This window comes from Nerophis ophidion, linkage group LG17, assembly GCF_033978795.1.
Source record: "Nerophis ophidion isolate RoL-2023_Sa linkage group LG17, RoL_Noph_v1.0, whole genome shotgun sequence".
NCBI classification, from domain to species: Eukaryota; Metazoa; Chordata; class Actinopteri; order Syngnathiformes; family Syngnathidae; genus Nerophis; species Nerophis ophidion.
In genome coordinates this window covers 34,394,836-34,408,419 of record NC_084627.1, presented here as the reverse complement: position 1 = coordinate 34,408,419, position 13,584 = coordinate 34,394,836, and the positions used below count along the sequence as shown (strand labels likewise).

The 13,584-nt window shown below is 42.5% G+C and overlaps 1 protein-coding gene across 1 annotated transcript in view; it reads right to left on the bottom strand.

The window, feature by feature from the left end:
• smyd1a (SET and MYND domain containing 1a) overlaps positions 1–13,584 on the bottom strand; it is a 54,515-nt gene that overhangs the window by 19,587 nt on the left and 21,344 nt on the right. The window contains exons 4-6 of the mRNA XM_061876795.1: positions 13,389–13,519; positions 11,923–11,961; positions 5,521–5,710 (exon numbers count right to left, since the gene is read on the bottom strand). Of these exons, the coding sequence (XP_061732779.1) occupies positions 5,521–5,710; positions 11,923–11,961; positions 13,389–13,519 (360 nt within the window). The remainder of the gene's footprint in view (positions 1–5,520; positions 5,711–11,922; positions 11,962–13,388; positions 13,520–13,584) is intronic.

The window sequence follows — 13,584 nt, the reverse complement described above, 5'->3', positions numbered from 1 at the left end:
GCCTCCATGCCAGAACTCCCAGGCACACCCCACTTCTGACTACCAGGCACAAGAAAAATAGACTCCAGTATGCCAAAAATCACCTGGACAAACCCCAAAGGTTTTGGGAAACTGTTCTATGGAGTGATGAGACAAAAGTGGAACTCTTTGGGCCTATGAATCAACGTTATGTCTGGAGGAGAAAAAATGAAGCTTACAAAGAGAAGCACACCTTGCCTACTGTTAAGCATGGTGGGGGGTCAATCATGCTCTGGGGCTGTTTTTCTGCCTCAGGTACCGGGAATCTCCAGCGCGTTCAAGGCATTATGAATTCTATTTCCTACCAGGATATATTAGCTGCAAATGTCATGAAGTCAGTAACGAAGCTGAGGCTTGGGAGACGTTGGACCTTCCAACAGGACAACGATCCCAAGCATATCTCCAAATCAACATCAGAGTGGTTGCAGAAGAAGGGCTGGAAGACTCTGGAGTGGCCTTCACAGTCGCCAGACCTAAATCCTATAGAAAACATGTGGTGGGACTTGAAGAAGGCAGTTGCAGCACGCAAGCCCAAGAATATGAATGAACTGGAGGCCTTTGCCCAAGAGGAATGGGCTAAAATACCTGTAGATGGTTGCAAGAAGCTTGTATCCGGTTATGTATCACCTTTGAAGGATGTCATTACTGCCAAAGGGTGTTCTACTAAGTACTAAAGATGCATGTAACTAGGGGGTTGAATCATTTTGTCAATGAGATATTAAGAAAAATGTCCTTTTTTGGTGTTTTGTAAAATACAGTGTTACAATTCAAGTTGCATTTGTCTATTTGACACATCTTTATTTGATATGACTATAAACAAAATACGGAATAAATGTCCAACTTGCTAAAATGCCAAAATTGTGTGGGGGTTGAATAATTTTGATCACAACTGTAACTGTCTTCGTGTAAAAGGTATTTAAGGACAGTTGTCCAAGAAGACAGGAGTAGAGTAATCGGGCCCATACTCTTTCTCCTGGAAACAGCATTTCCAGTCTGAGGCTCGCTGAAACAAACAAGGCTTTTTGTACGACGATTCCTCGTTGGCTTCTTCTTGGCTCATCACCCATCACACCACCACCAAGTATACAACAATTGTAAGCGGAGTTACAAGCTAGTAGAAGTTTTCATGTGCTGAGTGAGCAATAATCCGTTCCTGTGTTGCTGAAAGCTGTTCGATTCTCCTTGTAATAGACAACAAATATAGGTAACATGGTTAAAGCTAAGTCCACCCACAACTACGCAGCTAACGGGAACCCTGGCTAATAACTGGAAAAGGTTTAAGCAGAGATTTAACATCTACATGGCTGCAAATGGTTGCAGTGAAGAGGACGATAAGGTAGAATCTTCCTGCACATCATAGGTGAGGACGCGCTGGATGTATACAACAGTTTTCAACTTCCATCCATTCATCTTCTTCCCCCTATCCGAGGTGAAGTCACGGGGGCTGCAGCCTAAGCAGGGATGCCCAGACTTTCCTTTCCCCAGCCACTAATTCCAGCTCTTCCCGGGGAATTCTGAGGCGTTCCCAGGCCACCCGGTAGACATAGTCTTCCCAAAGTGTCCTGGGTCTTCCCCGTGCTACTGGTCGGGAGGCTTCCGGGTGGCATCCTGACCAGATGCCCGGACCACCTCATCTGGCTCCTCTCGATGTGGAGGAGCAGCCGCTTTACTCTGAGCTCCCCCTGGATGACAGAGCTTCTCACCCTATCTCTAAGGGAGAGCCCCGCGACCCGGCGGAGGAAACTCATTTCGGCCGCTTGTACCCGTGATCTTGTCCTTTCAGCCATAACTCTCAGCTCATGACCATAGGTGAGGATGGGAATGTCGATCGACCGGTAAATTGAGAGCTTTGCCTTCCGGCTCAGCTCATTCTTCACTACAACGGATCGATACAACTCCCCACTGCGCATGCTCGTCACTCCCGTCGCATGCTGGGTAGTGTTGTTCTATTATTCTCTAGCTCATAACATCACAGTAGATTGACCGGTAAATTGAGAGCTTTGCCTTCCGGCTCAGCTCCTTCTTCACCACAACAAATCGGTACAACCTCAACCACGCGGCGGGGGGGATGGGGGGGGGGGGAGCTTGCGGGGTGTATAACATAGTCAGGTAATTGTCATGGATGCAAAGGATTCGGGGTATTTGTTGTGTTGCGTTTATGTTGTGGCGCATATTAGTAGGAGTGTTAAAGTTGTTTATATCACAACCGTCAGTGTACTCTTGGTCACTCAGTATGCCTTGCAATCTCATACATGTGCCGATAAAAGCAGTGAAATGCATGTGTCCGGTCGGCACGCAAATAGGATTCCATGAATGGCGGACGTGATGACGTTCAAGCGTACGCAAATAGCATTCCGTGAATGGCGGGCGCGATGACGTTCAAGAGGACGCCCTTAATATTGTAGTCCAAGTGAAAATTGGAGAACGCTGACTCCGGGTGATGTCCGGGAGACGCATTGAATTCCGGAATCTCCCCGCAACAATCTGGGGGGTCGGCGAATGTGCAGCTGAGCCGCATCAGAGCTGCCAAAGAGCCGTATGCAGCTCCGGAGCCGCGGGTTGCCGACCCCTGCCGTAGAGGATGCTGTTGCAGTAATCTATCCGGGATGAGATGAAGGCGTGGATGAGGATTTCGGCAGCGGAGGATGTGAGGGAGGGCCGGAGACGGGCAATGTTTCTGAGGTGGAAGAATGCAGTTTTGGTGATGTGGTTTACGTGGGAGAGGAATGAGAGGGTAGGGTTGAAAATTACACCTATATTGCGGATGTGGGTGGAGGTAGTGACAAGGGAGCCGTCGATGTTTAATGAAAAGTCCTGAGTGGAGCGAGTGAGGGAGTCGGGGCCATTATGATTATTTCAGATTTGTTACAGTTGAGTTTTAGAAAGTTTTTTTGTATCCAGGTTTTTATGTCTGTGAGGCAGGTGGTGAGGGTGGAGTGGGTGGCTGTGGTGATGGTCGTGGTGGAAAGGTATAGTTGTGTGTCGTCGGCATAGCAGGGAAATTAAAGGCCGTGGTGGCGGAGGATCTGACCGAGGGGTAGGAGGTAGATAGTGAAGAGTAGTGGGCCAAGTACTGAGCCCTGGGGGATGCCGTGGGTGACTGGAGAAGTGGAGGAGGTGCAGTTGTTGGGTGAGATGAATTGCTGACGGTCAGAGAGGTAGAATTTCATCCAGGAGAGGGCAGTGCCAGATAAACCAAGGGAGGAGTGGAGGCGTGATAGGAGGATGGAGTGGTTGATGGTGTCGAAGGCAGCACTGAGGTCGAGGAGGATGAGGATGGAGAGGGAACCAGAGTCGGCGGAGAGGAGGATGTCGTTGGTGACCTTGAGGAGGGCAGTTTCTGTGCTGTGGAGTGAGCGGAAGCCGGATTGTAACGTTTCGTATAGGTTATTGTGGTGAATGTGGGTTTCGATTTGGGAGGCAACTGCACGTTCAAGAATTTTAGCGAGGAAGGGGAGGTTGGAGATGAGCCTGTAGTTTTTGGGGGAGTTGGGGTCGAGAATGGGGGTGATGGCAGCCAGCTTGAGGGCAGGAGGGACAGAGCCAGTAGATAGGAAGGAGTTAATTATAGTGGTGATGAGAGGTGAGAGTGAGGGGAGGCAGGCTATGACTAAAGTGAATGGGATAGGGTCGAGGATGCAGGTGGAGGCTTTCATACCAGAAGTTATGGAGGATAGGTCAGTTGTGGTGATTTAGGAGAAGAAAGTGAGCGGGTGGTTAGAGAGCACTGGGTGGGCATGATCGGGGGTAGAGGAGGAGGTGGGAGAGGAGGCGGCCAGTTTAGAATGGATGGTGTTGATTTTTGATTGAAAAAATGATACAAATTCTTCACATTTGCTGGTGGTGAATGAGGTGGTGGTGGTGTCCATGGGTTTGAGGAGTTGGGTTACAGTAGAGAAGAGTATATTGGGGTTGTTGCTGCTGGATTGTATGACGGAGGAGTAGTGGGAAGTGCGTGCATTGTTGAGGGCATTTCTGTATTCCTGTTGGTGTAGTGTGTAGATGTCCAGGTGAACAGTGAGACCGGTTTTCTTTGAGAGCCGTTCAAGCTGCCGGCCCTCGGCTTTAAAGTGACGGAGGTGATCAGTGTACCAGGGGGCGGTGTGGGTGTAGGAGACAGTTTTTTTTTTTATGGAGGCGAGTTGATTGAAACAGGAGGAGAGTGCGCTGTTGTAGCAGTTTACCAGTTCAGTGGGGGAGGCGTTCAAAGTGAGGGTGTGATCGGAGGTGGAGTCAGTCAGTAGGGTGAAAAGAGAGGGGGGGTGGATTGATTTTATGTTCCGGTATGATATGAAACGTTGCTGCTTGATAAAGGGGGATGGGGATGTCAATGTCCAGGGTGAGGGCCAGGTGGTCTGAGAGGATGTCTGTGAGGTTCAAGCTGGTGAGGTTGCTGATGGAGAGTCCAGTGGTGCAAATTAAGTCAAAGGTGTGTCCTTTTTTGTGGGTGGGGGAGTCAACTTGTTGGGTGATATTAAATGAGTTGAGAATGTCTAGAAATTCAGTGGCAGTTTTGCAGGTGGTGGAATCAACATGAATGTTGAAATCTCCCAGTAGAAGGACTAAAGGTGAAATGGCACAGAGTTGGGTGAGAAAATATTTGACATCCTGTCATCCAAAGGGGAAGCGAACCATCCAGACTGTAATCAACGCAAAGTTCAAAAGCCAGCATCTGTGATGGTATGGGGGTGCATTAGTGCCCAAGGCTTGGGTAACTTACACATCTGTGAAGGCACCATTAATGCTGAAAGAAACAACATATGCTGCCGTCTAAGCTTTGTCTTTTTCATGGACGTCCCTGCTTAGTTCAGCAAGACAATGCCAAGCCACGTGTTACAACAGCGTGGCTTCATAAAAAAAAGAGTGCGGGTACTTTCCTGGCCCGCCTGCAGTCCAGACCTGTCTCCCATCGAAAATGTGTGGTGCATTATGAAGCGTAAAATACGACAGCGGAGACCCCGGACTATTGAACGACAGAAGCTCTACATAAAACAAAAATGGGAAAAAATTCCACTTTCAAAGCTTCAACAATTAGTTTCCTCAGTTCCCAAACATTTATTGAGTGTTGTTAAAAGAAAAGGTGATGTAACACAGTGGTCAACATGCCCTTTCCCAACTACTTTGGCACGTGTTGCAGCCATGAAATTCTAAGTTAATTATTATTTGCAAAAAAAATACATTTTACGAGTCTGAACATCAAATTTGTTGTCTTTGTAGTGCATTCAATTGAATATGGGTTGAAAAGGATTTGCAAATTATTGTATTCCGTTTATATTTACATCCAACACAATTTCCCAACTCATATGGAAACAGGTTTTGTATATATATATATATATATATATATATATATATATATATATATACACAGTATATATATATACACAGTATATATATATATATATATATATATACATACACAGTATATATACACATATATAATCGATTAAGAATTAAGATTATTCCTAAAATAAAAAAATTTCATCATTTTGCCCATTCGCTCACTTTGTTGTCTGCAGAAGCCATCATCATCAAATCATCCTTGAGCTGCTGGCTGCAGTGCTGACATGTGCACTCAAAGTGGAAACACTCCTTCAGCTTCTTTTTGCGCTCGGCTGACAGGTTGAGGAAGTCCACGTAGCTAACAGTCAACTCCTCACCTTCTGGGATTTTTTCTAAAGCTCGCAGCTCAATCCTGACAAAGAAAGAACAATAACTATTTATTAGTTTTAATGTGGGAATTTGACACGAATAAAAAAGCAGATCGTATAAATAGATGTGATCTTACAGCACATATCAATCAATCAATCAATCAATCAATGTTTATTTATATAGCCCTAAATCACTAGTGTCTCAAAGGGCTGCACAAGCCACAACGACATCTGCGGTACAAAGCCCACATAAGGGCAAGGAAAAACTCACCCCAGTAGGACGCCGGTGACAATGACTATGAAAAATCTTGGAGAGGACCGCATATGTGGGCACCCCCCGCCCCCCTTTAGGGGAGACGGAAAGTAATGAATGTCGAGTTATATGTGTAATATGAGTTTTATATATATATATATATATATATATATATATATATATATATATATATATATATATATATAGAGTTATATAATTAGAGTTCCCCTCTCCATCCCTTTATAAACAGTCGTTCCAAAATTTAAAATAAAAGTTACAAACTGTTGAAACGCATATTAGCATGCATTGTAAGTCAAATTAAGTGTTTTGAAATAAGTGCTGTCTTTTGCCAAATTGTTTTACCTTAAAGGGGAACTGCACTTTTTTTGGAATTCTGCCTATCATTCGCAATAATTATGAAAGAGATGATGACAGGTCGATTTAAAAAATGCATTCTAACTCGTAAATAAAGTCCGCTTACAGTGGAGAAAATGGGAGGTCCTCTATTCCGCCCATAAAACCTAATTAAAAAAAACATCCAAAAACTGCCAACAATACTCAATTTACATTTCGTGGTTTAAATGTTAACCAAATATTAGTGAAATTGTTATTGTAAGCACTATCCCAGACTATTTATCGCAGCGCCGTGATCAGGAGCTGGTGTGCAAATGTTGACATGATCGACTGATCAGCTGCTTCCTTGTTTCCTTGCTTGCGGAATACTTCGTAACCCCGCCCACTACAGAAGTGCTTGTATCTAGGAATACAAGACGGATGCATAAAAAAAAACAAAAAAAAAACTGGAAGTGGAAATGACCAAAGTATTGTAAAAATCGACAGGTATGACATAATGTTGTGACAATCTGTCACATTCACATCAGTGTTTTGTTTCCTTGGTTGGTGTTTATTTCCTGACAGTTCCATTTCTTGCTGTTTCCCCTCACCTGCTGCTGATTGGCAGCCTGGCCACACCTATCGTCAATAAGCTGGCTGTTATTTATGCCTGCCTCGCCCTCCAGTCAGGGCTCGATGATTGTTTGCTGTCTTCTGATATCCTGGTTTCCTAGTTTCGTCTTTCCTGTGTCCTGGTTCCTGTTTTCCCTGCATTTTGACACTAAAGTCATGTTTCCTGCGCTACGCCTGCCATCTCTGCATCTTGGGGTTCACCACCAACAGCAAATTATGACAAATGTAATAATAATGTACAGCATGTACCTTGGAGAATGGACTTCGACGTTATAGCATTCCTATATTTTCATGGATAAATGTCGGCCGCTTAGACATTATTTTAAGATTCGTGGCTCATTCTGCCTCAGCATGGTGCAGACAAACAATGATTTGATAAGCGAAGTGAATGTGCTCATAGCAACCGAAGCTAACCAGCTACAACATTAGCTCTAGTGTTGCTTAGTAACTTGAAGACCACAGAGATCAAACTGCGGGATTTTGACAGATTCAAAGCGTTTCTGATCACACATGTAATCACAACGACAGGCTGACAACTCCAACTCGAAAATGTGTTGAAATAAACAAGTTGTAAGTGCCGCAAGCTGCTAAAGTTAAACAGAGATAAACCGCTGGTTGGTGGCTGCTTAGCAACAAGGAGTAAACACAACTCAAAGAGCAGAACTTTCAGCTTGGGACTTCTGGGGTCAAACGGAACACGATAATCAGACAATGATGGAAAATATTGACTTTCTAGTCTTACCAGTTGGCAACAGAGTAGAACCAGATCAAATGGGTGTTGCCTCAACAGAGCAACAAGTGGTTAACTTTCTGCAATCAAAAGAAATTGATGTACATATTAACCCCATTGTAACGCAAATTCCACTGTATAGAAGAAACAACAATACCACACCAGTCCCTATTGTAAGCTCATCAACAAGAAATTCAAGATCGCACTACTGAAACATGGAAAGAAGGTAAAAGATAAATTGCTGAGTCTTTTAGCAATGGTTGAAAGGACAGTGTTGTATGTGGGTGATGGACATACTTGCCAACTTTGAGACCTCTGGTTTCGGGAGGTGGGGTGTGGGGGCGTGGTCAGGGGTGGGGCGTGGTGGGGGGCGTGGTTAAGAGGGGAGGAGTATTTTTACAGCTGTTGTGTGCACAGTTGTGCACTGTACTCTCTAAAAGCCGTAGATGTTATTGTTACATATGCACGATTGATTGATTGATTGAGACTTTTATTAGTAGATTGCACAGTACAGTACATATTCCGTACAATTGACCACTAAATGGTAACACCCGAATAAGTTTTTCAACTTGTTTAAGTCGGGTTCCACGTTAATCAATTCATGGTACAAATATATACTATGAGCATATTACAGTCATCACACAAGTTAATCATCATACTATATACATTGAATTATTTACATTATTTACAATCCGGGGGGTAGGATGAGGAGCTTTGGTTGATATCAGTACTTCAGTCATCAACAATTGCATCAACAGAGAAATGGACATTGAAACAGTGTAGGTCTGACTTTTTAGGATATGTACAGCGAGCAGAGAACATAGTGAGTTCAGATAGCATAAGAACAAGTATATACATTAGAAATAAATTTGATTATTTACATTAGGTTATTTACAATCCGGGGAGATGGGATGTGAATGGAGGAGGGTATTAGTAAAGGGTTGAAGTTGCCTGGAGGTGTTGTGGTGCATCTACAGTAGATGGCGGTATGGTCCTGTTTAAGAGTGTCACGACATCGCTGTTTACGGCAGACGAGCCGCTTTATGGTAGACGAAAAGGTGACTGCTGTTGTTGTGTGTTGTTACCGCGCTGGGAGGACGTCAATGAGACTGCCTAACAATAAACCCACTTAAGAAACCAAGGACTCGCTCTCGATCACTCTACAGTTATAACGTCATTGGGCAGACACGCTGTTTATATTGTGGGAAAACAGGCTGTCCTCACTCAGGTCCGCATGAAGATGGAGGGGGCGTGGCCTCCAGCTCTGCCTGAATTTCGGGAGATTTTCGGGAGAGGCGCAGAATTTCGGGAGTCTCGGGTTATAGATCTCTGTTCCGGGATGTTTTTCAACATTGAACATAGATGGCTTACCACATTCCTTTTTCGTACCGTCCATCCTCCCTGTCCAGAATCTGTACATTTTTGTTCTCAAAGGAGGGCTGTTTCTCCCTGAGGTGGAGGTAGAGAATCGTGGCCTGAAGAGATTGCCCGTCTATGCTGTGCCATGCGTCGGCTTAGTGGTTGTTTTGTTTCCCCAATATACGAATCAGTGCATTCCTTATTCCACTGGACAGCATACACCAGATTGTTCTTGTGGGTGTGGGGTGTCCGGTCTTTAGGATGCACTACTCTCTGTCTCAGGGTGTTGCCTGGTTTGAAGTGTACTTGGAATTCTGTTGGTTAAAAATTATTCGGAGATTCTGAGAACGCTATAACGTAGAAGTCCACTCTCCAAGGTACATGCTGTACATTATTATTACATTATGTCATACCTTACCGTGACACTGTTGGTATTTACAGTAGGTCATTTCCACTACGCATTTCTTTTTTTTTAATGCATACCAGCGTTCCTATTTGGTCTCCTCAGTTTAAGCTGGCCTGCAGTGATTGATTGATTGATTGAAACTTTTATGAGTAGATTGCACAGTACAGTACATATTCCGTACAATTGACAACTAAATGGTAACACCCGAAGAAGTTTTTCAACTTGTTTACGTAAATCCATTCATGGTACGTTGCATGGGTTATATTGAGTCTTCTGGAAAACTTCACGCCATGCTGCCATTTGTTCGCCTGTATCCCGTTTGTGTTTTCGCGTCTCCAGCTCAGGCCATTCCCTAAGTCTTTCTGTCTGCCTGCACTTCATGTAACTTCACCGTTCCAAGGAAGACTGTTTAAAAAAAGAACAAGCACATTCTGAAAATGTACAAATCATAATGTTGTTGTTGTTGTTTTTTAAACTTACATGTTGCTGTTAATATTATTCTACCTTTATTTGTCATCATTTACACTTTCTGAATAAATTATGTGATGATGTTCATCAGTCAACTCATTGGTTCTAATTTTCAATCAATCTAGATAAAAAAATATCAAAATCTACTTACAGGATGTTATTTATGTAGTTTTATAATTTTTTCGACTGGTGCACTAACATCATGTGGTTTATTCTTTTTTTTACATATCTAGCATCATCTACAACAGGGGAGAGCCAAAAAGCCAAATATTTTAAAATATATTTCCGTAAGAGCCATATTATATTTTTTTCAACACTGAACACAACTAAACACGTGCATTTTTAAGTAAGAACAACATTTCTAGAGTATAATAGGTTTCTTATTCTTTGTAATAACATTGATATTCTGAAGCTAACCGTGGAGGGGGCGTGGCCTGCGGGCCTGCAGCGACATGTGCGTAGATGGTCCACCTGGGCCTTGTTATCTTATCACCTGTCGCTCTGTTATAAGCAGCAGCCAGGAGGAGAGACTGGCTTGGGGCTGGAAATACTATTGCTGGAAAGCAACTGAGAGACTTATTGAAAAGTAAAACAATATTGTAACCCTGAAACTGGCTCTCATGTCGGTGCTTGGGGTTCTGAAGAACCTCCAGGAGGGCAAGCCCCACACTAACCAATAATAAATAAATGACTTCTTACCATTAACGCAACTTCTTGAACAGGTGCGGTAGAAAATGGATGGATGGATTAAAAATGCATGAGAATGTTTTATAATTTTAACATTCTTTTTAACACTGTGATTACAAGTGGAATTAGATGGTAAAATCCCTAAATTCCTTGTAATAGCTCATTGAGAAATGTTGTTCTAAAACTGTTCGACAATTTGCTTAAAATTGGTGACCGTCGCCCCATCCTTGTTTGTGAATTACTTAGCTTTTCATGGAAGCTGCTTTTATACCCAATCATGGCACCCACCTGTTCCCAATTTGCCTGCAACCCTGTGGGATGTTCCAAATAAATGTTTGATAAGTATTTCTCACCTTTATCAGTATTTATTACAACCTTTCCCAACTTCTTTGTCATGTTAATTATTATTTGCAAAAAATAATGTTAATCAGTTTGAACATAAATTATGTTGTCCTTATAGCATATTCAACTGAATATGGGTTGAAAATGATTTGCAAATCATTGTATTCCGTTAATTTTTACATCTAACACAATTTCCCAACTCATATGGAAACGGGGTTTGTATATATGTATATATTCCTCGCGCACTAATTGACTGAAAGAGCACGCACTTTGCCGATCATGTCACAATATTGAAGGGAAAATGCATTTTTAGACAATATGATTTGCCTGAGCAGCTAGGAGACACCGAAAGTAAAAAGCGGTAAAAAAATGGATTAGAAAGGACAGATTTTAAAAAAGAAAAATATTTTTTTTAATCTTTGGACTTTCCACGGGCCGTAGTTTGGAAGACCCTGGTTTAACAAACTGGATGGACTAGCATTAAAAGTATAAAAATACATACAACCAGCGGTGAAGCCTCTTTTTTTCATGCTGTCACTTTGCTTCAGTCTGGCAGAAGCTATCCAGTTATCTCGTTAGCGTTATCCACTTGGCATCTGGTCTGCGAACTCCAAATGTAACTTTTTACCCCAGGGACATTTTGTTTGAAATAAAAAAGAAGCATTGGGGTTAGATCAAATGTGTTTTTGTAGCTACGCACAAGTGGCTATCGTATCGACAGAGTACGTGCTAATTTAACATGATAACTTAACTTCGGTAGCTTTTTTTCTGCTCTTGTTGTTACTGTAATCAAAATAAACTAAGGCTTGAGTGCCATCTTAAATTGACAAATATCAAAGCTAATTTCGATCAGACTGCGTAATTTGTTAACAGCACATCAATTATGTCACATATGTTCAGAGGAAGTTGTAATAATCTCTACATGCTGTTTGAACGATCCCAACATGGTTGAAACAGTTTCATCCAGCCAATTCTAGTAACGGCTGTGCATTAGTAATTATGTCTGGCTTTATTCAATATAGATGAATTGAGCACCTCCACGTACCTACTCTGAGAGTGGAGAGCAGAGTTCAGAGCAGTTTGGCTGTGAAAAGAAAGAGAATAGGTCAATTTTGGCGTGTAAAATATCAAGTAAGCTTTGATGATGCAATATAATCCATGCATTTAACCTACGATTGTTAAAGGGGAACATTATCACCATTTCTGAATGGTTAAAACCAATAAAAATCAGTTCCCAGTGGCTTATTTTATTTTTCGAAGTTTTTCTAAAAAATTTTACCTATCACGCAATATCCCGAAAAACGGCTTCAAAGTGCCGGATTTTCACCGTGGCTATATCCACCCGTCTATTGTCCTGTGACGTCACTGTGTGAAGCCACCAAAAACAAATATGGCGGATAGCACAGAAAGGTATAGCATAGTAGCTCGGATTAAGACTCGGATTTCAGCGCCGTAAGCGATTCAACAGATTACGCATGTATTGAAACGGATGGTTGGAGTGTGGAGGCAGGTACCGAAAATGAAATTAAAGAAGAAACAGAAGCTTTTGAGCCATATCACGACAGAGAGCGGCACGGGAGGAAACGCGGACGAATTTGGCGATCGCCTTCTAACCAACGATTGGTATGTGTTTGTTTGGTATTAAATGTGGGTGGAGGGAAAGGCTGGATGCAAGTATAGCTATAAATGAGGCATAATGATCCAATATATACATACATACAGCTAGCCTAAATAGCATGTTAGCATCGATTAGCTTGCAGTCATGCCGTGACCAAATATGTTTGATTAGCACATAAGTCAATAAGATCAACAAAACTCACCTTTGTGATTTTGTTGACTTTATCGTTGGAAATGCATCTGCTTTGAGTGTTGCAGGATATCCACACATTCTTCCCATCTCTGTTGTAGCATAGCTTTCGTCGGTACAGTGTGCAGAACAAACAAGGGACTTTCGCATCTTTTGACCGCTGTTGCAACTTGAATCCGTCCTTGATCGTGTTGTTACACCCTCCGACAACACACCAACGAGGCATGATGTCTCCAAGGTACGGAAAACAGTTGAAAAAACGGAAAAAAACAGAGCTGATTTGACTTGGTGTGTGTAATGTGTTTGAGAAAATGGCGGATTGCTTCCTGTTGTGACGTCACGGGTGAAAGGTCATTGCTCCGACAGCGAACAATTGAAAGGCGTTTAAATCGTCAAATTCACCCTTTTAGAGTTCGGAAATCGGTTAAAAAAATATATGGTCTTTTTTCTGCAACATCAAGGTATATATTGACGCTTACATAGGTCTGGTGATAATGTTCCCATTTAAACCCTCACACAACTCACACAATCATTGTTGGCATGTTCAAAAGGCTAATTGGTTGCCCTATATTACTATTCTGAAGGATGTGTGCTACACCAAACTCCCTTAATTTTACAAAAACCAAGGAAAAATTTCAAAATGTATTTGCGGTTTCAAAAAATACAATGATTGAAGTGATCAATGGTTTGTAGATGATACATACTTGCCGTGATTAAGGACAACGGAGCAGTTGGGCCAACAATCATGGTTGACCAGACTTAGGTTAGGAAAAAGCCCCACACCAACATCTCGCAGCCCATTCTGGTCCCTTAGCGTGAATCCGTTACATTTTAACTACAAGAACACAAATAAGAACAGGACGTAAGTCGAGAAGACGGCAATGGTCAATACAGCTTTCA